General features: G+C 37.5%; 1 protein-coding gene and 1 long non-coding RNA gene across 2 annotated transcripts; one reads left to right on the forward strand and one right to left on the reverse strand.

Annotated features, from left to right (window-relative positions):
- Positions 1 to 1,885: 1,885 nt before the first annotated feature.
- On the reverse strand, positions 1,886 to 13,802 carry dsg2.1 (desmoglein 2, tandem duplicate 1). Its single transcript, XM_027179604.2, has 14 exons — positions 13,594 to 13,802; positions 10,363 to 10,491; positions 10,088 to 10,249; positions 9,850 to 9,991; positions 9,592 to 9,755; positions 9,293 to 9,427; positions 8,946 to 9,131; positions 8,454 to 8,821; positions 8,202 to 8,344; positions 6,954 to 7,178; positions 6,439 to 6,666; positions 6,084 to 6,211; positions 5,179 to 5,454; positions 1,886 to 4,444 (listed from the first exon to the last, which is right to left on the reverse strand). Exons 1-14 carry the CDS (start codon positions 13,633 to 13,635, stop codon positions 3,215 to 3,217), a joined length of 3,558 nt encoding a protein of 1,185 aa, XP_027035405.1. The 5' UTR covers positions 13,636 to 13,802; the 3' UTR covers positions 1,886 to 3,214.
- Positions 13,803 to 16,732: 2,930 nt separating this feature from the next.
- Positions 16,733 to 19,751, forward strand: LOC113664026. Its single transcript, XR_003445576.2, has 2 exons — positions 16,733 to 19,001; positions 19,468 to 19,751. It is a non-coding gene; the product is annotated as an uncharacterized LOC113664026 (long non-coding RNA).
- The last annotated feature ends 3,430 nt before the right edge of the window (positions 19,752 to 23,181 follow it).

Consider the following 23,181-nt stretch of genomic DNA (forward strand, 5'->3'; position numbering starts at 1 on the left):
TCATTTTAGATGTCAAATGGGTTTTGTGGCTCCCTGTGGTTTTTTTCTGTGGGAAACGGGTCCTAATGGCTCTTTAAGTGTTTAAGGTTGCCGACCCCTGGTGTAGGGGGAGCTATGATACAGCGCCGCTGGAGCAGGCAGGGTTGAGGGTCTTGCTCACGGGTCCAACAGTGGCAGCTTGGCAGTGATGGGTCTTGAACCATGATCCTCCAGTCAACAACCAGAAGCCTTATCCACTTGAGTCTCCTCTGCCCCATATATTATATTGTATAATATTCTAAAATATTATTATATTTAGCTATCTTATTGGACCAAAACCATGTGATTGAATGCTTTATTTTACCATTAGTGATGAGGTATTGTGTTTAAAATGTTTATAGAATCCTATTTAATCCAAGTCCTAGGTGTGGAGGACCATTTTGATATCGTTTTGCAATGCTGCCCTGCAAATGTTATTCTTTTTTTTAATGCCGAAGTGGCATGCCCGTTCACACACAAACAGAACTTGCCAATCTTTGCTCAAATACAATTCAACTCTTGTAACATAGTCACCAGTATTATGTTTTCCCACCCAAAAGTTGAAAGCAGAAGTTGAAAAGCTCAACTCCTGCTACTTTAAACCATTGCCTGTAGCTTGGAGAATGAAATACTGATTTATTTTCTTACCACTAAGATTATCTAATGTCACCTGTGCGTTCACCTCTTTTTTTTTTTTTTTTTTTAAAGATCCTGACTAGCTTTTATATTGATGATTAAAACAAATGCAGAATACACATCTGATGCTAAACAACCTCTCTGCATGTATTCCAGTCAACTCCCTCTTTCTCTGTCTCTCTCCCTGTCAAAATGTCAGTCACACAAATCTCATTACCTAGTCCCATTACAGAACAAAAAGCTTTTATCTGCTCTGTTTTGTTTACATCGCTCGCTTGGTGCTAAAAAAAAAAAAAAAAATGGCCAAAGCATCGTCACTGTCACAGATGCGGAAAAGAAAGCATGCATGTGCCTGTGTGTGTCAGACTGAGGACTGAGATGGTGAGAAAGTATGACTTTGTGTTTGTATGTGTGTCTATTTTAGGGTTTGTTAGTGTGAGAAAATATGATTGTTTCCATGTGAGACAGTGTATGACAGTGTGTGAGGGACAGCATGGTAGTGTAAGTCAAATCAGCCTTTATTTAGAGCACATTTAAAAACAAAAGACCTATATGGACGAGTGTGTATACAAGAGTATGATGTGCATCAAGAGGTATAATAGGTGAGAGTATGTATTAGGAGATATAATAGTGTGTTTGTAAGTTATATGATGGTGTAAGAGTATAATAGTGTGTGTATGTGAGAAAGGGTGTGTGTGAGAGAGAGAGTAACAGAGTTTGTATGAGAGTATGACATTATGTCAGATGATTTATTGCCTAAACTGCCTCTCTTCTCCAACCTTTGACTCACTCTCATAACTTTTTTGTGCAATTGATAGTCTGTGAAAGAAATAATGATTTTGAATACTGAGAGGATTTGACAATGTGTGAATGTTTGATTGTGTTTGAGTGTGTGTGTGTGTGTGTGTGTGTGTGTGTGTGTGTGTGTGTGTGTGTGTGTGTGTGTGTGAGCGAGTGTGATATTGCATATAAGAGGGAAAGAGTCCTTTTACTCATATGAAAGGGTGTGTGTGTTTGTGTGTGGTGTGTGTGTGTGTGTGTGTGTTGTCTCAATTTGAATTATTGCTTGAACGACTTGCTCTCGAAACATCCATTGCGCAACACAGCAACCGAAACAATTATATTACACAAACGATGAATAATTTATAGTCCAAGACAATTTTTTAAGCTTGTTTTTGATTGTGTAAAAGGTTTACCAGACTAACAATACATGAGGCATGAAAATAACAAATATTTCTCAAAACCTTGTTTATTTTATTAAAATATACAATAAGTGAGATATTAAATCCAAGTGGTTCCAGTTTAAACCCCACATTTCAAAGCTAAAGCATTCACTTTGAGCCGTTTAATAGGAAGCACATTCATGTCACTGTTGCAAATCTTGAAAAACTTTATTTAAAAAATAAAAAGTAATAAAGTCTCTTTTTTGAGTTAAATTGCCCTTAAACCATTTACCAGCAACTACTATTTAATGTGAAGAGAACAATACATGTGCATGATTGAATATTAATCCAGTCCCGGTATTGCTTTGTCACTTGTGGAAACAAAGTGAAAGTACAAACCCATTAAGCAAAAGGACTTGTAACTGTCTATTAGCTTTTAACAGAAAAAGGAAGATACAAAACTACCACAATTTTACAGGTCAAAAGCCTCTTTACATTGTTATTTTGAAAAAAAAAAAAAAAAAGACACCTCAAACTAACATTATGAAATGTTAGAGGAGCTAAATTGTGACTGCACAATAAATCATATGTAAGGTCACTATCACTGTTCCTTTCTGTTATAAATGCAACAGTAACTTGTGAATATTTAGTTGCATGAAAGCAGATATATTGTTTTTGTCATTTGTGATCTTGGTAAAAACTTTCCAAAAAAAGTAATAATAAAGTATACCTTAATTCATTTATCATAATGTAATTTTAACATTACAATACTAAACTAGCTTAAATGACAGTGGTGCTCTAAAAATTTCAAAACTTTTATTTTGAAAAAACTCCAAACCTAGTACACGTTTTCCATACCGCTATGATAAGTGGCTTGTTAATAATTTAACTGTTCAACAGTCCTACACTGGTCAACGGTCTTTGTGCATTTTTTTTTTATAGTAACTTATTTTATGTGTTTTTTACAAAGGGAGCCTTGGAGCAAGATGAACTCCTCCCAGCATGTTTGTTTTTGTTTGTGAGATTTGTTTTCCTGAAATATGCATTGACAATACAGAATGATAAAACTACTTTTTTATAGATTGAAACACTGAATTCAGTGTTAGAAGCAAAGTGTGTAACCCTTAAGAAGTAGTATTATTTCTGATATGAAATTTAACAGGATAGAGATACTTAGTAATACCACACAAAAAACACAGTTACCCTAAAACAGCTTAAAAATAAAGAAGAAAACAGCAATGAACCAATACTCAGGTAAATGTGTGTACAGTGTATGCATTATTGACAATAAGCGCCTTTGGGTGTCAAAATGCTTGTACTTTTTCCATGTTAAAGCATTGAGGAAATTACCTCAGGCTCCTGTTGTTGTGTTCAGTGTTAGAAAAATTAAACCGTAATTACAGGTTGGTTTTCACAACCTTTTTCTCTTGGATGACAACTTTCCGTGAGCTGGGAAGTCCATGTACAGTGCCATTCTGGGACAGGGCAGTGGATTGTAATCCTCCCTGCAGGGATCCTTGGGTGAATCCTGAAGTACCCCCTTGCCTCTCCACTACATGCACCATACTCTGAGAAGCTCCGGCTACAGGAACACTTCTTTGGAGGGATCCATTAATTGTGGACCCTCCTTGCCCTTCCATCACCATTATGCCTTGAGAGCCAGAGATGCCCCCTCTCTGCAGTGTTCCTTGCTCTTCCACCAGCATTATGCCTTGAGAGCCAGATATGCCCCCTCTCTGCAGTGTCCCTTGCCCTTCCACCAGCATTATGCCTTGAGAGCCAGAGATGCCCCCTCTCTGCAGTGTTCCTTGCCCTTCCATCACCATTATGCCTTGAGAGCCAGAGATGCCCCCTCTCTGATGTGTTCCTTGCCCCTCCACCAGCATTATGCCTTGAGAGCCAGAGATGCCCCCTCTCTGTAGTGTTCCTTGAAGGACGTGGCCGCCTTGTGCACCTGCATCAAGGAGCAACACTTGCGATCCAGACAGATGAGCTGACTGGATCAGGCCTGTGTTCTGTGTCATGTTGGATCCTCCATGAGTTTCCAACAATACCATTCTGTCACCTCCACCAATCGTGGCTTGTGCTGGCATAGCACCCTGGACCAGGACTCTTTCGGTCACTGGAGCACTGTTCAGCACATACATCCCCTGGGTCAGTCCCATGGCTGGTCTCTCGGCCAATAGCACAGTGTTGGAGACCTGCGGCTCTACCATGTAGTACATTGGCTGCTGCTGCACCATCATAGTCTGTACCGGCTGCACATCAGACACTACTTGGGTGTTTTTAATTAGCGTGTTCTCCTCCATGCGTGTGGTAGAGGTTGATGCAACATTGGAGGCCGTGTTGACAGTGTTGGCAAAGTTGGTGTGCATGGAAACTGATTTGGTGTGATCCATGACAGGTTTTAATGGAGGAGGAAGGTTAGGAGCAGGCGCTGTAAACTTTGTACCACCACAAATTTCAGCTAGAGTAGTGAACTTTAGCCCCAAGTCATCAAGTAACCCTAGATCATTATTCTCCATAATGTCGCTGCAGCACCCTACAGAACCAGCTGATGAGCCTGTGCCCTCAAACCCGTATGGCACAAGATTGTCTTCGGTTTCAACATGTAACTGCTGACTTCTCTGCAACAGACAAAAAGGCATGTCAAAGCTCTGAACATTATGTGGCATCTTACAAGAATTGACGTGCTTTTTCTGCATATAAAACTTCTAAAATTGAAAGCACAATGGTTATGTAGCAATAATCCTAACAAACTAAAAGACTGTGCTGAAGTTAGCTTGATAGCTGACAAAGTTGAAGCATAAACAGTAGGATTTCAAAGTCACTACTACTTCTTATTATTTAGGGATATATTATTTTAAAGCATTAATGTTATTTTAAAAGATAGCACAGCTTCCTCATTATTAGTCTCCAAGACTTCTTTGAGAACTTGCTACATTTCTTCCGTCTTTACACGTACAATTCCAGACACACACTATTGCAGTTGGTAAAATGTAGGTGTGCAAAACAATCTTGGTTTCTATTAAAGATTTATACAAGGTTGACTAAATGTACAATGCAGAAAGTCATTGTTAACACCAAAGAGATTAATGGTCGTTGACTAATATTGGATATAAAAAAAGAAATAAATGTTCTTCTCGTTACACATTCACAATAGTGTATATTGTCAAAATGTTTTAATGACTTTTTTTGGATTATTCTCGATTAGTATGTACCGCGGTGTGCTATACAATCCAGAATAGAAAATAATGTGTGAAAAGAAATTTGCAAAATTTCATTTGACTTTCTCGACTATTGATAAATCTACTCTATGATATGAATCCTATTTTTTCTTTTGTGTGTGTGCTTTACTTACATCTGAGTAGTAAGAATTTAAGTATTCTTCATCGAGGGCCATTCCACTGTCAACTGTTGAAAACCCATCCCTCATCATCCCAAGAAGTCTGCTTATCCCATGATCCATAGAGGTCATTTCCATTCGGTTATAGGTGTGACCTCCAGAGTTCATGTCTCCTCCTCCGGGGAGTCTGTAACCAGAAGATCCAAAAGCACCTCCCATCATCGTCCCAATGGCACCTTTCATGTGGCCTATTCCAATGCCATCAGTTTCATTCAGGATTGAGGGCACATCCTGTCAAATTTAGAATATAAATGATTAGAATAACAGCGTTGGACATTTTGAACTGAACATTTTCAAATAAACATTTTTCAAATTCTCATGAAGATTTTGTACTGCAGCTGGATTTTATCCTTTGCATGAATCATACCATTACCAATTTAGGATAAATGGTAACAATTTATTTTGATAAAGCGGTCAACAAACCATATACAGTATAAACAACAGCTCCTTAACCAATATTCAACAACAGTTAATAACTAAGATTACTAAGTATTTTACTAATAATAATTACATTTACGGATAATGATATTGAATAAATTTTAATATAATAATTTAATTTAATATAAAATAATTCTTTTTTGTTTGTTTGTTTTTTTTTGTTTTTTTTTTTAGAGCTTGTGATATTTGAAGATTATTTCTAGACTCATCGCTCATCTTGTCCTTTCCCTGTTTCATACTGAGATCACGTGAGCTCGAGTTTCACTGTATGACGTTAAAAGACACCAAGCATCATTTGAGTCATTGTTGAGAATCAGTTTATAGACTGGTTCGTGGATTGTAGATGGATTGTAAAGGGAGTGTCTACTTTGGACTATGCAAATACAAATGTTTTAGTACAGAAGTTGAGTTATCTCTCTTACCCGGTCTTCTCCTTGCCCTTCTGTATGGTAGGAAATCAGATGCTCTTTAGTGTCGTATGGAATATCAGCGAAGGCTCCGGTCATGCCGGCTGCGCCACACTGACAGAGCAGCAGTAGGAGTGGAATAACTGTAAAGACAGACGGGACTGATCACTAAAACGTAATTACCTACTGCTTACTTCTTTGTCCTACAGGCTGCGTCATTACAGAGATTGAGTGAAGCCATTTTTCCTCCTTAAGAATGCTTTGGATGTAAATATTAATTTCCATACTTTTCCTCAAAGATTTCCTTTTTCAAACTTTAAGCACATCCTTGGTTTAAAACTAATTTAAAAGACACAAAAATTATGCTCACGTAATAAAAGGAGGATTCCCAAGAGAAGCAAACCAATTCCGGCACCACCGAGTTTCGAGCTCTTCGTAGCAATAAGGGAACATGTTGCTGATTTATCACATGTGCATACGTCTAACGTGAGCACTTGCTTGTCTGGACACGATATTCCTTGTTGGTCCTTTATTTCCAGAGTCACTTGACGAGGACCTGGCCACAATGTGCCTTCAGGCTTCAACATGGCTGTTGTTTCTACAATAACACGATAAAATCAACATTACTGCATTATACAATCTCATGAACAAACATTAGATACAGTCCACAGTCATTTTCCTTAATCGATCAATTTATTCTTACATTAATATTTTGCAATAATAGGCAAAAGCTGACAAGCTGGCAAACTGACAAACAGTATACATTTTACCTAAATCCAAATTTCTTGAAGGAACCAACGATCATTTAATTCTTTTAGCGTCTTTTGTACCATGAAATATGACACATCGCCCTGAATGTCAGGGCAGATCACTAAAAATACATACCATTGATATTCTCCACCACAGTCCATTTTCCATCTGTCTCTTCAGGAATAATGTTGAATGTAAAGGGTGCTCCATTGGGAAAATCATCAATGTCCTCTGCACTAACATACAAAACTTCCTGAGTGGTACACATAGTCTGAGTCTTATTAATCAGAGTGGGGCAGTGGTCATTATAGTCCTCCACCTGGATGGCAACAGTGCCCGTGGCTGTCTTTGAGGGCATGTCTATAAGGACAGATTACAGATTAAGTATTACATTTTGAAAAGCACATTTTCACCTAATTAGTATACATATTTTTATTAAATTATATATTGAGGTAAAAAAAAAAAAGACAAACAATAATATCTTAAACGTTGTAAGGGAGACTATTATCAATGTGTGATATTACTATTTCTTTACGATATTTTTATCTCCGACTGTTGGACAATTTGTGCCATAATGCCCATATGCTCTACTAGTTATTATACAGTATAACTGCGCTGCCTGGTCTTCATTAAAACTACAAATGCTATGTTTAAAGTCATATGCTAATAGATTATCAGCATCAGTTGCCTTCTTTCTATAAGTATAGAAGAAGAAACACAAATAAATGGTTATCATTATACGCTATTTCTTTTGTCAGATTTACAAATTGCTCCTCCTACATGGCACTTAAATTGCCTTCTATCACCATGTTGCACAGGAGCAGTGTATATAGGGACCATAGCTCCCCCTAGTGAAGCATGACTAAACCTTTCTACACTCTACAAGTGAAATATGGTGTGTACATTATATACACAGTATATAAACAAATACAGTTGGGTGCAAAAACCTAAACACTGAAAATCTAGCTATTGCTCTGAAATTAAATACTGGAAATAAATAAAAAGTTTTCAGAACCGAAAAGGAAAACTACATCTTGACTAGTCTGATGTATATTTAGCTCTCTATTTAAATGTAAGCAAAAGTGACCATGTTGCTTTGACCAGACTGACCACAAGTGCTGTGCAGAAAAACTCAGATTTTCCACAGGTCATGGGGACGTACCAAATACAGAGAAATTGAGAAATAGTAAATGCAAATATTTTACAATTTCTTCTTTTCCCTAAAATTTGTTTCTGATAATGTTATTTGTAATAGTTTTGTGCAAAACAAAAGCATTTTCACAGATGCCCTCGGACTTTTGGGCCGCACTGTATATGTTCTTTGTGTATCTTGTATTACTAGCGAATACATTAAAAGATAATTTAAGCAGATAAGTCATGTACCTTGGCTAATACAGAGGATTTCTGCCATGTAAGTCCCATTGACCAGATATGGAGACTCTCGATCTGGGATTTTGTTCAGTTTGATAGCACCGGTGTTCTCGTCAATGGTTAGCCAGTTGTCTCGGTCAGAGCCTTTAACATATCTGGAGAGGAAAACCAAAAGTATAGTTCAGATATGGAGATATCAAAGATGGATGAAAAAAATATGTAACTGAGAAGACATTCTGTTTATGAAATATGTAGAGGACTCACTTGACTCCCTTAGCAGGCAATCCTGTGTCTGAATCGGTAGCATAATACGTTGTGATGGCTTTTGATATATCAGTCCCCTTGCCATTTTCAGAAATTGGAATGGCCTTCACTCTGGGAATGAAGCGCGGACCTTCAGGCTGGTTCTTTACATTAACATGCATGTTGTAGATTTTACTGAAGCCTCCACTGCCTGCCATTCCTGTAGCCCCCCATGCCGCCGCTCCTCCTCCTCCTCCTCCTCCTCCTCCTCCTCCTCCTCCTGACATTGACACTCCAGTCATCGCACTAGACGCAGCGCCGCTATATGGAGCCACATTGTTCACTACGATGCCCAGATTCATGTCTTTTATTTCCTCGTAATCTACAGCCTGAAAACAACATGTATATATGTTACTTCTTCTGCACAGTAAAAGTAGTCTAATAATATCACTAAGGCAATGTAACAATGTGGCATGTTTGTCATCATCTATAGCAATATAAGCTTAATACAACCTTGACAAGCATCAGGACTCCATCGTTGGTCTTTGGATCAGTGACAATCTTAAAATGCCCTCCCCCATTGCCCGACACAATTTGGTAATCGGCCTGCCAGTTTTCAGTGCCTTGCAGGTCCTTATCGGTGGTTTTAAATCTCATCACCTCCACGTTGTCTGTGTTCTCCTCAATACTGGCTTCATACTGTACACAGAAAGAGAAACATATAGGATTAACTGTCTCATTGGCTATACAAGAGTCATACATTTCTGTATCTTGTATATGAAATATTTTAGAGAAGCACTGTCTAATTTCAGTACACTAGAACAAGTAAGAACACAAGGATCAAACAGGTGCTGCCTTACAGATTCCTTTTCCAGTACTGGGGGGTTATCGTTGACGTCCTCGATCTGGATATTAAACGTTGCCATCCCTGATTTGCAACCTGGACCCCCATCAAGGTCTGAGGCTTTTACAGTAAGTACATACTGGTCAATGGTCTGCAGAGAGATGAGTATTATAGTGAGACGAGTTATGTTACAATAAAGACAGTTTGTTGTATGTTGTTTTTTATTTTTTTATTCTGTGCTAAAATTCATAAGGAATAGCCATTTATTTTAATGGATTGGCTATAACACATTTGTTTATATGTGTGGCACCTCACCTCTCGGTCCAAGTTAGGATTGTTAACGATCACTTCTCCATCCTGATTGATTCTAAACATCATGGCTCCTGCAGGCTTCTGATCAACTATCTCATAGCGGATTTTAGAGTTCATGTTCTCAGGTTCATCAGCATCCATCGCTGTTATTTTCATTACAGTTGTACCTAAACATTTCATTAGCAATGTTATCACCATTGGTTTTTATCTCGTCACCTCCAATTTATCAAAAAAAAAAAAAGTAATTTGGTATGGACTTACCTATAGTGCTGAGCTCTTTCACAGATCCTGTGGTGATGGGCAAGAAGATGGGCGCATTGTCATTCTGATCTTTCACCTTTATTCTTAGCTGAATATCATTCTCTGCCACTGAGCCATCGGGGTACAGAGCAGTTCCTGAGAGCTGTAAAGCCCATCGTCATCAGAAAGGTATAGTTATCATTATTCCATTATTAACCTGTTTACAGTTAATATCAGTGCTCAGGGATTTTTAACTTACATTGTACTGGGAAATTTCCTCTCGGTCTAGGATCCCAGTTATTCGAACATTGCCGGTGTTAGCATCCACAACGAACAGGTTATAGGGTTCCTGATCTGCTCCAATGCCCTTTAAGGAGTATTTTATTGGACCTTTACTTGGATTCTCCTTGTCTGAACGAATCTAAAAGAAACAAAATGACTGTCAATTATTAAATAAAGACTAAAGTGGAAAAATGTGTTATATTTTTTATAGGTCTAGTTAGAAAATAAAAACAAATTAGATTGCATTCTCACCCTAGCAATATAGTTCTGTTTAGTATAGTCTACATTCTCTTCCAAAATTTGTGGAGGGACGATCCATTCTCTCTTGTATCTTCTGAGAGATCCGGAATGGACTGTTTTGGCTTCAGCTCCAAACACACTCTGGGTGGGGAAAGACAGAGAGGCATTTGCAAAGTAGCTCATTAGCTTTTTGTATGGTTGCTTAAATGCTTTATTTATAGTGAAGTTAATGTCAGTCTTCTCTGTTCAGACTGCAACAAGACTGCTATTTAACCTGTGGACTTAAACTTGCTTGTGTTGTGCTGAAAATGTAGATTTTCCTGAAAGTGCATGAGGCGACATTACGCGGCTTGTTTGCCACAACGCAGAAGACAAAATGGTGGACACATTCAGAACAGCTACAATTCTGTGAAAACAAGCGTCTGCTTCACTGCTTATTTGTCCTTACAACACCGCTTTCATCTCATCCAAATATCCCTCACAGCAAATACTACACAGTACACAGACAAGCCAGACTAGTGCTTAGAGCCCTATTCAGATCTGCTAAACCAAATGAAACACCACACCGCACAAAATGGGCTCCATTAATGCAGCTATACTAACGCAGAGCACGATATGTGTTAAGGGTTGACATTAATAAGCTGTGTTTGTTGTATTCTCATTGTGAGTTCTTTTTTGGGGTAAATCTTATATAGCTTTATAAAAAAAAAAAGGTTTGAAATCCCACAGTTTTAAAATGACCAGCAATATACAGTGGGATCCAAAAGTCCAAAAATCTGGAGATCTGGGATATATTAAAAACACTCAAACAAAAAAACAAAAAAAGAGAAAACAAACAGAATGTTTGAAATGTCTTGCACAAAAAAGGGAAACATGCAACAGCATTTCTTATTCAAAATTAAAGATGTATGAATTAATTACAAATTCCAGACATAGCGAATTTGTCACAATTTGAAGTGAAATTAACCAGGTTAACTCCTTTGAAAAAAATTTTTTAAAAAAAGGTCAGATTATCTGTGAATCTAATTCCTTCATTGAAGTGATCAGAAAACACTATGATGGTGCCGATAATGAACCACAATAACCATCAGCCACAGCATGTCATATGTTTACGGACTCTGTTAAGTTCTCTGTGCATTACCAACACATACTGTATATACAGTAAGCACACGCACAGTATTTGTTCAACTCAGTTCACACATCTGACATGCAAAGTATTTATTTGTTATCTAATTGGTTAAGGCTCTGGGTTGTTAATCGGAAGATCAGGGTTCAAGCACCGTCAAGCTGCCACTGTTGGGCCCTTGAGCAAGGCCCTTAACCCTCCCTGTTCTGGAGTGATGCATAATGGCTGACCCTGTGCTCTGACCACAACCTTCAAAGCTGGTATATGCAAAAAAAAACCAAAAAAACAATTTCACTGTGCTGTAATGTGTATGTGACAAAAATAAAGGCTTCTGTCTCCTGTTCTTGATTTTGAAATGTTTTTTCCCTCTTTGTGAGTCTTGCCTTGTGCTTTAATAACATGTTTATACATCACACAGCCTCTTGCCTGTTTTGTGACTCTCGCCTTTGTTTTATGATTTGCTTGTACTGCCACTGTCCTTTAATATACACTTTCATGGATTTGATCTCAGACGCATCACGGTGTTTAACACACACTTGTAGAGTCTGTGTCATTAAAGCAAGAGCAGAAGCATTTTCACTCATAGTTTAAAATGTTTTAACTGCATTGCGTTAATATTACAGTTATTTCCAGATTGACCCATTTAATATTTGGTCTAATTATTAACTGTAGGTGACTAAGTAGCCAAACCCTACAGCATTATATAATGCGAAAGACTTTAATTGTGCTTTTTTGGGAGTGGTCAAAATTGATGTAGGACAACATCAGGCAACATAATAGCGTACTACTTCTCTAAATATTCCATCTCAAATCAAGATTTTAGGTGAAATGCATCGCTTTTGACGGATAGCAATTACATAAAATTAATTATTATTACATATACATGATATACTCAATTATATACTGTATATCCTAATGAATCCTTATGGGTATTAGCAAAATATTTAAATGTATACAATAAACAGCTGTATGGGCTTCTTCGATTCTGTAAACTGATTTCACAAAAAAAAAGGTGATGGCAAAATGACATGAACGACAATATTTTCCCCAGTCAAGTCCACTTAAAATGAAGACATAACTGAAATATCTACGTTATGTTATATTGTTCCTATGGGACCAAAAATGAACAAATGTCAGAAAAGAATGGCATGCAGAGTGATCTAACACCTACTGGGTACAGTGGAAGAACCGCCTGAACTGGGTCAACAGAAAGCAGATTTAGCCTATTTATCTATTTCCAATAGGCTAAACATAATGTAACATTAAAACCTCAATGGTTCAATGTAGTTTTATCTCTTTTCATTGTACTTTGCTCTGTTCACTGTACTCTCTTCAGCTAACCACAGCAGGTACTTTCTCTTTGAAAACTTTTAGACTTCCCCAAAACCAGGCTATACTTTTAATCTTTGCATATCAATTGTAATTCCTCGTTGATTCTAAAACGATTATCTTATTTTGCATTGCGTCTCTTATAATAAATGCAAAATAGCAAGGTGCTACAGATTTACCTTGATTAGTAATAAACCTAAGGCAATTGTTTCTGCATTAATATTATTGTGATGCACGCCCACCCCAACCTCCTCAGGTGGATATGTGAAAAAAAGAATTCCACTGTGATGTAATGTATATGTGGCAATAATAAAGGCATCTATGTTCCTTATTAATTAATATAATTAATTAATTACTATTAATATTTTTATTAATATTAGGTGAGCTCTGGTGAAACATCTTTTAGTCTGGTATTTGTCTACTCATAACCTTTAATTATGTATTATTTCTTGCTAAATTCTTGCTAAAACTGGCTCTACATCTTAATGTTGTACCAAAGAAGATGATCAAAGTCAATTACATCTGTATTTAATGCGACTAATAACATTGGTCCGTTTTTAGCGAGTCGGCTCCCGGAGTTCATCTAAAAGAGCCGACTCGAATAACCGACTCGTTCTCGATCGATAAAAAGTTCAATATATTATCCGTAAAAGAAGCACGTCGATGGTTATTTTAACAAGAGCAAGGCAATACCGGAAACTTTTTTGTAAACGTACCTAAAGTATGTATACAGGGACTACGTGATAAAAATGAAAAGAAATAAAATGAATATAGAAGTCTGAACTTACTAACAAAACGAAACCAATCAGCAAGCGGAACGACCGGGCCATTTCCGGGGAGCTCGCGGTCTTCAAATCCAACACACGGCGTAGAAAATACGGTTGTTTGGGTCTAGTTGGTTAAACACGTCTAACACAGGTGCTGTGCGTCTACATGGCATAGGAGGAAGTCAGCGCTTTGAAAACCTCCACACACACCTTAGTTGAGAGGAGGTTCTAAACGACAACCCCCCTCCCCCCCTCCTCTCTCTCACACACACACATTCTCTCTCTCTCTCTCTCTCTCTCTCTCTCTCTCTCTTGTTTGTTGTGTGTATCCATGGCACGATTCTCAAACATGCTAGCCTTTTACATTACCCAGCATTAATCCCAGTTTTATCAGCCAATAACAGTTTTTGTAACATTCAAAATATTTGAGAGATTAACTGAAAATCCAGGGATATGTTTACTTTATTTCATTTTCCTGTTTGTGTTCACAGGTTGAAAAGATTTTTCCAGAGCTTGCGTGCTCTGGCTGTGCGGACGTGATGGTTCAGTGGTTAAGGCTTCGGGTTAATGATAAGAAGTTCGGGGTTTGAGCCCACAACCCTGAAATGTTGGGTCTTGAGCAAAGCTCTGACCCCAGGCTCATGGTAACCTGGGATATGTGAAAACTTAAAAGCATTTCACTGCATGTCTGTGTATGTGAGAATCTGAATTTGATTCAGGTTCCTTAGAAATTCCCAAGACAACTGTGATCTCATAATGTCATAATATATGGGATATGATCTAGACTGTTAAAACAAAACAGATCCAGACAAACCAAAAACTTAGCTTGGGCTTGTCCACCAATTAGCATTACGTCTGATTCCTACCCTTCGTCATGGCCAAAAGTTCACTCTGTTGCTAGTTCAGAATGAGCCTGACTCGGCTGTATGTGTGACATGGTCACTATTCAATTCAATTCAAGTTTATTTGTATAGCGCTTTTTACAATTGACATTGTCTCAAAGCAGCTTTACAGAACATAACCATAGAACAAAAGGTTCATTTAAAGAATAATATAAAGATTAATAAAATACAAAATTCAAGATCAATATTAGATATATTTAAATTTGTTTGTATTTATCCCCAGTGAGCAAGTCTGAGGTGACTCAGGCAGCAGTGATGAGGAAAAACTCCCTTGAATGGAAGGAAGAAACCTTGAGAGGAAGCAGACTAAAAGGGGAACCTCATCCTCATATTGGCGACACTGGAGGGTGTGATTATAAATATACAGTCTGACAAATGTTGTATTGATGCAAAAGACCACATGGAGTTGGCATCTTCTCTTTAGTATTGTCGAGTCTAACTGAAGCTGGTAGATCTCTAGATGCCTCAGGATTCTCACAGAGTCGGCCACATCACAGTGGAGGCTTGTCTGGTCACACCAAACCCCCAGTTCTGTATCTAGTGTACAGTATTCTGTTAATCCGGAAACGTTCCATGAGAAACATAGTGTTTTTCATGGGGTCTTTAGTATGCTCTTTGTCAACTTCAATCATTTTCAGTAACCACTTTTATCCTAGGTAAGTCATGATTGTTCCAAACAAATGCACAAGAGGCAGGACTATACCCTGGATGTGAGAGCAAGCAGCCATTCACACACCTCATCATGTTGTTTTCTAACCTTTCCCCTAAAATCTGTTTATCATAAAAGGGGTATCTAAAGGGTCTTCCCATTGACATTGCCCTCAGATTCACTGAAATATAAAAGCCCTTTCAGAACAAGGTCTTTATCCATGAACAAAGATCTTTTTATGTATTATGCTATATAATACGAATTCAACTATATTTGATACATATGCCATTTAATTGATATGGTGTCTATGAGACAGTGGCTGATTTTATCATTTTGATTTAAAATAGTAGTATCTATATAGAGTTACAGTACATATCAATTGAAGAGAAAATTATTTTGAGGATTAATTTATAATATAAAGTATTTCCAGCTGCTCTGAATTGTGATCATTAATATGTTTTTTCCTATTTTACTTTAGTTAACATCATAAAATGATTACCATCGCCATGATTACCATTGCCATAAACAAACAACTAAACAAATGTGGAATCTGGCTGAATAACCACAAATCTGTCATGTAATCCAACCATGGGTTATTTCTTAGAAGATTCTTGCACAATCTTGATGAGGAACAATCAATAATAGGGAATGTCCCAGAGCAAATTATAAACTGATCTTATACATATCAAGAAAGTTTGGTTTTGTCAGGCCAGGTGTTATGAACACACCCATATACACATATGCAAACATTTTAACCTACAAATGTCTGGCAATAAGGAGAGCATATGTTTGTATCCTGAAACAGCACCAGGTAGCTTAGCACCTGGTCTTGTATAAAAACAGCATCATGTACAGTACATAAATAAACCCAGGTTACAGTCAGTTTTTCCTTCTTCTTAAGTGTTTCGGTTTCATTTAAGCTCATCAGGGGACTTTAAAAGAAATCTATGCATAAAATCAGTGAAATTTATTTCGCAAGATCTTTTACAGTATAAGGAAGAACATACTGTAGTTAAAAGATTATTTGTACACTGTATGCAATGATTAAATTACATTACAATTGTTCTTAATATTGTTTATTTACTGACTTTTTTCCTCTGAATGACCTTTGTAGTGAAAACCTAATAATAAGAAGGTAGTTACATATATAAAGACAATTTTACGAGTACACAGTTGCTATGTAACTATGTCTCGAACTTTATGGTGCCTCAGGATTGTGCAGCATGTTTATAGAGTTTTTATTTTAAAGCTCTTCAGGTAATCTCAGGACAGAAACCCCCATAGGCAATACATGCTCTCTTAAGCTTGCCGACATGCACTCACTTACCCACTAACTCTATCTGTCTCTCAGACACACACACACTTAATGCTCATTAAATTATAATATATAATATAAATATATACTTAAAAAATTCATTACTTTTTAACTGCCTTGTGAGGACCAGTTTTATCTTAAAACAAATTCAGTGTTCACACAGAAACTCAAGTATTATTATAATGACACATTGTCATGTCATCAGAAAAAAAATATTTGTGATTGTATTTTGAACCGACAAAAAGGGTGTGTGCGTTGGGGGGGGGGAGAGTGCAATAGATATTCTGACAAACAAAGTGTGAGAGAAAAAGGGCGCGACTCAGGGCGTGCCTTGTTGCATTTAGGTGTTGTCTGCTTGCTGGAGGGATTTGGCTGGGAAGTGAGAAAAGCTGAAAAGCAGATAAGGTAGTGAAAAGAGAGAAAGACACAAATAAGGCTCCTACTTCACCTGCCTTGCCTTTTAGGCATGCTGAAACAGACAATTTTTACTTTCAGCATTCCCTTCCATCCTTCTCATTCCATCTCTATTTTTTCCATTGCACAAACAATATTAGTTATTGTATATATTATCACACATATTATTTACTTGTTTCACCCTGCCCAATGTAGCCATTAGCCATTAGAATAAGGTCTTTAGAATAAGGTTGGAATAACACACGGTCATTAGAATAAGGTTCGAAATTTACAACGTGAACAAGAGCTGCATGTTAACTAGGGTTGATCCTCCATAAATCGGTTCCTAAGAGTTAGCTTCTGGACAGGAAAAGAAAGACAGTTCAAGTAAAAGAAACAAAGCAGACAAAGATGCACGGACAAAACCAGTCTATCTGGAAACTCCCTTGGAGCAGTAAACAGCCACAAATATGGCCTGGCCTGCCGTTGCCGTCAGCATACAGACATGCCTTTTACATGTTCAGAATGTTGCGATGACTCACAGATTACGGACGGGAAGAACAGAAAAATAGAAATAGGTAGTAGGTGTGGCAGCTGACTTTCAACTGGGTGTGTGTCCAAGGGTGTTGCTATAATGGCATAATGGCATAGAGTCTCATGTCAATTCACATTTTGATGGTTATTGTACCCTACTACGCAGATGTATTCATGTATTATAGACTAAAGGTGCTTCAGATCATGTAAGTTTCTGGCTTACACACAGGTCTCCAAAATTAACATGAAATACAATTTGCCAACACCAGAGATAAATAACTTGCCTAAACAAGTTGTGTTTAAAGTGAAAATTGGCAATGCTAGACCTTTAGCTTTTATTATGTTGTTTATGACTCGTTCCTGTTCCTCTTAATAGTCATTGCTTAATTAGTGTGTACCTTAGAAAACATAAGATGTCTAAAACAGCGAAATCTCCCTAGAACTCTTCTAGTACATTCTGTTGTGTTCAGTTACACCCAGACTCACTGTGAACACTGGGGCACTTAAATGCCTGTCATGTTGCTTTAGTAAGCTTTGCTTTAAATCTTTTCCCACATAATCACTTATTGTCTGGATGACATGTAGTCAGCTTTGCAAGTCACGTCAAGCAATTCAGGGATTTTTTTTTTTATTGTTTGTGGTGCATAGTGTCATTTTTCCAAGATCAGAAAACATTATTGGTTCCCGACAAAGAGTGGCTAAATACATAACTTAAACAGTATAGATAGATAGATAGATAGATAGATAGATAGATAGATAGATAGATAGATAGATAGATAGATAGATAGATAGATAGATAGATAGATAGATAGATAGATAGATAGATAGATAGATAGATAGATAGATAGATAGATAGATAGATAGATAGATAGATAGATAGATAGACGGTTACATCAGAGTGACAATAGATTCTCTGTTTAGGTGTTGTATTGAAGCTGTTAAATAATGCATTGGCTTCAAAGTATCTATGCGGGCAAAATATCTGTTGGTTTCTGACTCTCTGGACTCTTTAGTGACGCCCACAATGGAACACTTTCTTTTGACTCCTTCTTTCCCTCTGCAGTCGGTCTCTCACTCTCCCTCTCTAGCTCTAGGTAATTTAAGGTCAGGCAAAGATTATAGTAGGTAGTAAATGCCAGAAGCAGGGCAGAACTGTGATATAACTTTTTAAAGGAGTGGTGAGAGAGTAGATTTAGGAATGTATGGTATTACTAGGGACCATTTCGTAACTGATACAGGGAACAGGAATAGGCATTTTGAAAACATTTAGCCGGTTATAATCACCACAATAAATTATACAATATAAATCTGGATACAGACTTTTACATTTGAAGGATTGAATCACATGATCTCTCATTAAAACACAAAATCTTTTGTTTCTATCCAGATAGATCCTCCTTCCTTTTTTCCCCCACTTCTTTTTCCTTTCCTGTGCATGTGCGTGCATGTGTGTGTGAGTGTGTGAGTGTGTGTGTGCCACTTTAACAGCAGCCATTCAACACAAAACAACCCCAGCTCTCCATAGCAACAGCACGGAGTGAAACTTGAGAAGAAGATAAGGAAGTGAGAGAGAGAGAGAGAGGAATTTCTCTGTTTTGTCCCCTGAATTCACACAGAAAAAAAAAGAAAAGTTAAGGTACAGTATTAAAAAGTGTACCAAAGTTAAATCAATGGATATCGTTCATTGACAGTTCTGCTGCATGTTTCTTGTGTCTGAAAGCTCAAATGTGTTTAAAAGGTTTAAAATATTTAAGCATGTCAGTAATTTGTTAAAAGCATGTTTCCTTATATGTAAAACTTATAACTATATAACACAATGTATGTAAATACAGTAACAGATAACCAACACACCGCACAGTGATCTTACATTCAATAAAAGGGAAAATAAAATAAAAGGCCTTAATGTACCAGTAAGGCAGATAACACAAATAATCCAAAAGAATACTATAAACACTGCAATAAACAAAACCACACAAGGAAACACATTGAAATATAACCAATCCATAAACAACAGTAACAATTGGGAAGTCATGCAGAATTATTTGCCATTCGAGTTGAATGTTAAAGTAAAATGTATTTTCTGTACTGCTTATCCCACACAGGGTTGTGGGGATCCTCGAACCTATCCCAGGTGTCCAAGGCAGGGGAAACCGGTTGGGGTGCCGAACCATCTCAGGGCACAATTACACACAGTCTGACACTAGGGCAATTTAGAAATGCTATAAAGGTCATCTCACAACATATCTCGTCAGACTGTGGGAGGAAACCAGAGTACCCTGAGGAAACCCACCAAACTGGGAGAACATGTAAACTCCACACGTGCACAGGAAGTGAACCCCAGACTCTGAAGGTGCGAGATAAAATGTAGAAATAAAGGTTATACAAACGATACAGTACATCACTTCATTGACTATAATTTCCTTTTCCTTCAAGTTCGTTTTAAATTATGAATTCTATGTTAAATTATTCCGATTTTATTTGCCCTGTATGACTACTTTGTTCAGACTTACCTTAAGTAAAAATGCTGAAAAAAAACAACAACTAACAGACCAGGTGCATTTTTTAAAAAATCACAGTCTGACACAAACCGTCATTGTCTCATAATGCAGGAGACAGCTTGGCAGTGATTCATCACTCTAATGACAGAAAGTATGAGTCATAGAAAATGTTTACTTAGTGTTTGTGAATGTGAGAATATTTTCATGATCGTATTTGATGACCAATATCAGATAATGTGTTTGTCATAAACCTGTAGGGTACCTGTCTGTGTTCACACCTGTTCCTGCCCTGACAAACACACACACATGCACACATACATAACTATGTATTACAACTCATGTGCTAAGCAACATATTGTGCAAAGTATGTGTGTTTGACGTGCGCTTACATCGCATTTCTTATATACAATCCGAAAAGTCAGCGTTGATCCAAGTGTCGGGCAATATCCACAAACACATGATACAGCGACTGAGAAAATGATAGAGCGTACACGCAAACATGAAGAGAATATATTGTAACACAAAAAAGTATATTTAATTTTACTCCCATCGGTTCCTGACTTTTCAGACCCTGTTATAGTCAGAAATTTTAGATAAACATGAATATAATCACATTTTACATAATTATGGCTTGATTTATAATTCCCGTCGAGGGTCTAATTAAATACTTCATTTTAAGTATTTAAATTTAAACATAAAACCATAAAATTCAGCCCACACATCCTGGTACTGATTAATTTGAGACTTTGCACAGTGTTTCTGACATCTTAACTGAGCTGAGGCTTTTTTTGGAGAAATCTCAGTGTTAACAGTTTTATTTAAACGTGTATTTTAACACCTTATCTCAGCACTTTTGACCAACAGAACCAGTTTATCCACAAGCCTTCGTTTTCAGGCTGATCAGGTGAGGTAGGAGAATAAACCGCACATTGCATCTGAATCCATTCTGACTCTGTGCCCTGTCCACTCATAGGACACAATGAGCAGGAGAGAGGAACAGAAAGAGGCATTAACGCTTTCTGTGATGCGAGCTACTACGGTTACCCGAGCTCCAAAAGGGGGGCTGTGAGAGAGCATGTGTAAACAGAGAGTGTGTTGAGGTTTTGGCTCTAGAATTACCAGCACACATCATTGCTTAAGCAGAAAACCACAGACTGCAAAAGCCTATTATGAAACAACTCACTTAAAAAATCTCTATTATACTTCTTTAACTTGTATGGCAACTCTGTGTGGTTTATAAGGAAAAGTGCAGCATTTATTTATATTTACTTAGTAATAAATCACATCAAATATTATCATGAACATCTGAGAAGACATTTCATCATAAAAAAAACAACATAATAAATGTGTGACATAAGTTGTATTGTGCAATACTTCCTCTCGCACTCTCACTTTTCCACATATGCAGACACACACACTGTCACCTAGTGATGCCAACCTGAATCAGTGTAGTAATCATGGGACATTCTGTATTAGGGTGTAACCAGGTGTGCCTGAAGCCCAGCTAGACACACCCAGACTTGTATTTTAATGTCATTTGGTGCCCCTGGTTCATATAGTACATTATGTTGTGTTATGGGTTTAATAATTAATAAGTAGTCATCAGTGTTATATTTTTAAAGAATTTTGTAGGTACACAGGAGGAATCCGATAACATGCAGGACAAATACAAAAAAAAATCAAATTTAATTAACCTTGATTAGCTGGAGATAATGGATTTTGTGTTTGTCTACACTACTTTACAGCCCATTGCCCTTTATACACTTTAACCAGGCATACAGGAGCTCTGGATAAGGGTGTGTTACTCACAGCAACATGCCAAATTCCACAGCTTCACCGTCAGGCCCCATTCTAGTACACTACCCAAACGTGATAAAGCCATCATATATCAAAACGCACTGCTCTGGCAAACACTGATATGTGATAAATATTTTCTTGAACTGTTTATTTTGCCAATGATGATTCCATCAGCTCTTTCCTTACTTGTGTTGAGGATACTGGAGACTTTATTACAGCATTCCAGTGTATAAGAAGCTTTTTTATGCACTATTGATCCTTCTGTTCCTGGAATGAAAGTACTGAAAATACTGAGGAAAAAGCCAGTAAATGAACAAAATTCAGTCAAAATGCTGAATGAAGTTCAACATATACTAAAAAATCATGGCCTATATTGGTGATGATAATGATGATGATGATGATGATGATGATGATGATAATGAAGACTCAGAGTCTAATTATGTCTAAGGTCAGCTCTCACCAGACACACACAGTTAGAGATCTGCTATGATCTGCATACTGTATCATAAAATCTGGACACTCCCAGCTTTTTCACCACACTGACTTTTTCCCTGAAGACACACCATTCATCTTGATTAAACTATGAGTGGAAATGTATGCCCAGACAAAGACAGAACCACAAACATGTAGGCACACAGCCTAGTAACTAAAAACAACAACAACAAAAAAAGACTCCTGATCATATGTCCTTATTGAACTTTGTATTTGAAATATAAAGATATAACATCCACTTTTCTAGGAAGGCTTTTGGATTTTCAGCCACTAGAGTCGGGGTTTTCAGTCTTTCCCACAATGGGCCAGTTTGGCAGCAGGCTTTCAATCCAAACAAGCAGGAACCACACCTTATGTCACTAAATCAATCAGTGGAACTTAGTCTTCATCAACAAGCCTGAAGCTGCACCATCGCATTAGTGAGTTCAGGCATTGATTGATTGAGGACTGACCCCATAGTCAGTTTTCCAGTTCATCTCAAAGGTGTTCAGTGGGGTTGATGTTCTCTGTAGGACACTAAAGTTCTTCCACACCTTGCACCGGTGCATCGTTGCAGTGTCCGTCTGGAACAGGTTTGCGCCCCTTATGCTTCTGTGCAACAAACCTGTAGCCACAGGTTTTTTTCTTTGCAGAAAAAAACCCCAAAGCACCAGTGAGCATTAGTGAGGTCAGGCACCGATGTTGGGCGTGAAGAACTGCACATATTCAGCATTCCACTTGTGCTCAAATGCGTTCAGTGTGGCTGAGGTCAGGATTTTGTACAGGACACTCACATTCTTCCACTTCTTGAACCTCGCACTGATACAGTAACAGTGTAACGCTGGAACAGGTTTGTGCTCCAGTGAATTTGAAATGCTACAACATACAATGCATATAGTTCTAATGACCATTTGTCAAATGAAATGAAATTAAAAAAATGAATCAAACTTAACTCCAAAATAACTCAAATAATCACCAAGATACACCATGGGTTGTGGTTTATGCAGTTAAAAGATTGAGTCCAAGCCAGATGATGTGTTTGGTGAGCGT

The sequence above is a fragment of the Tachysurus fulvidraco genome, chromosome 16 (genome assembly GCF_022655615.1).
Source record: "Tachysurus fulvidraco isolate hzauxx_2018 chromosome 16, HZAU_PFXX_2.0, whole genome shotgun sequence".
Classification (NCBI taxonomy): Eukaryota; Metazoa; Chordata; class Actinopteri; order Siluriformes; family Bagridae; genus Tachysurus; species Tachysurus fulvidraco.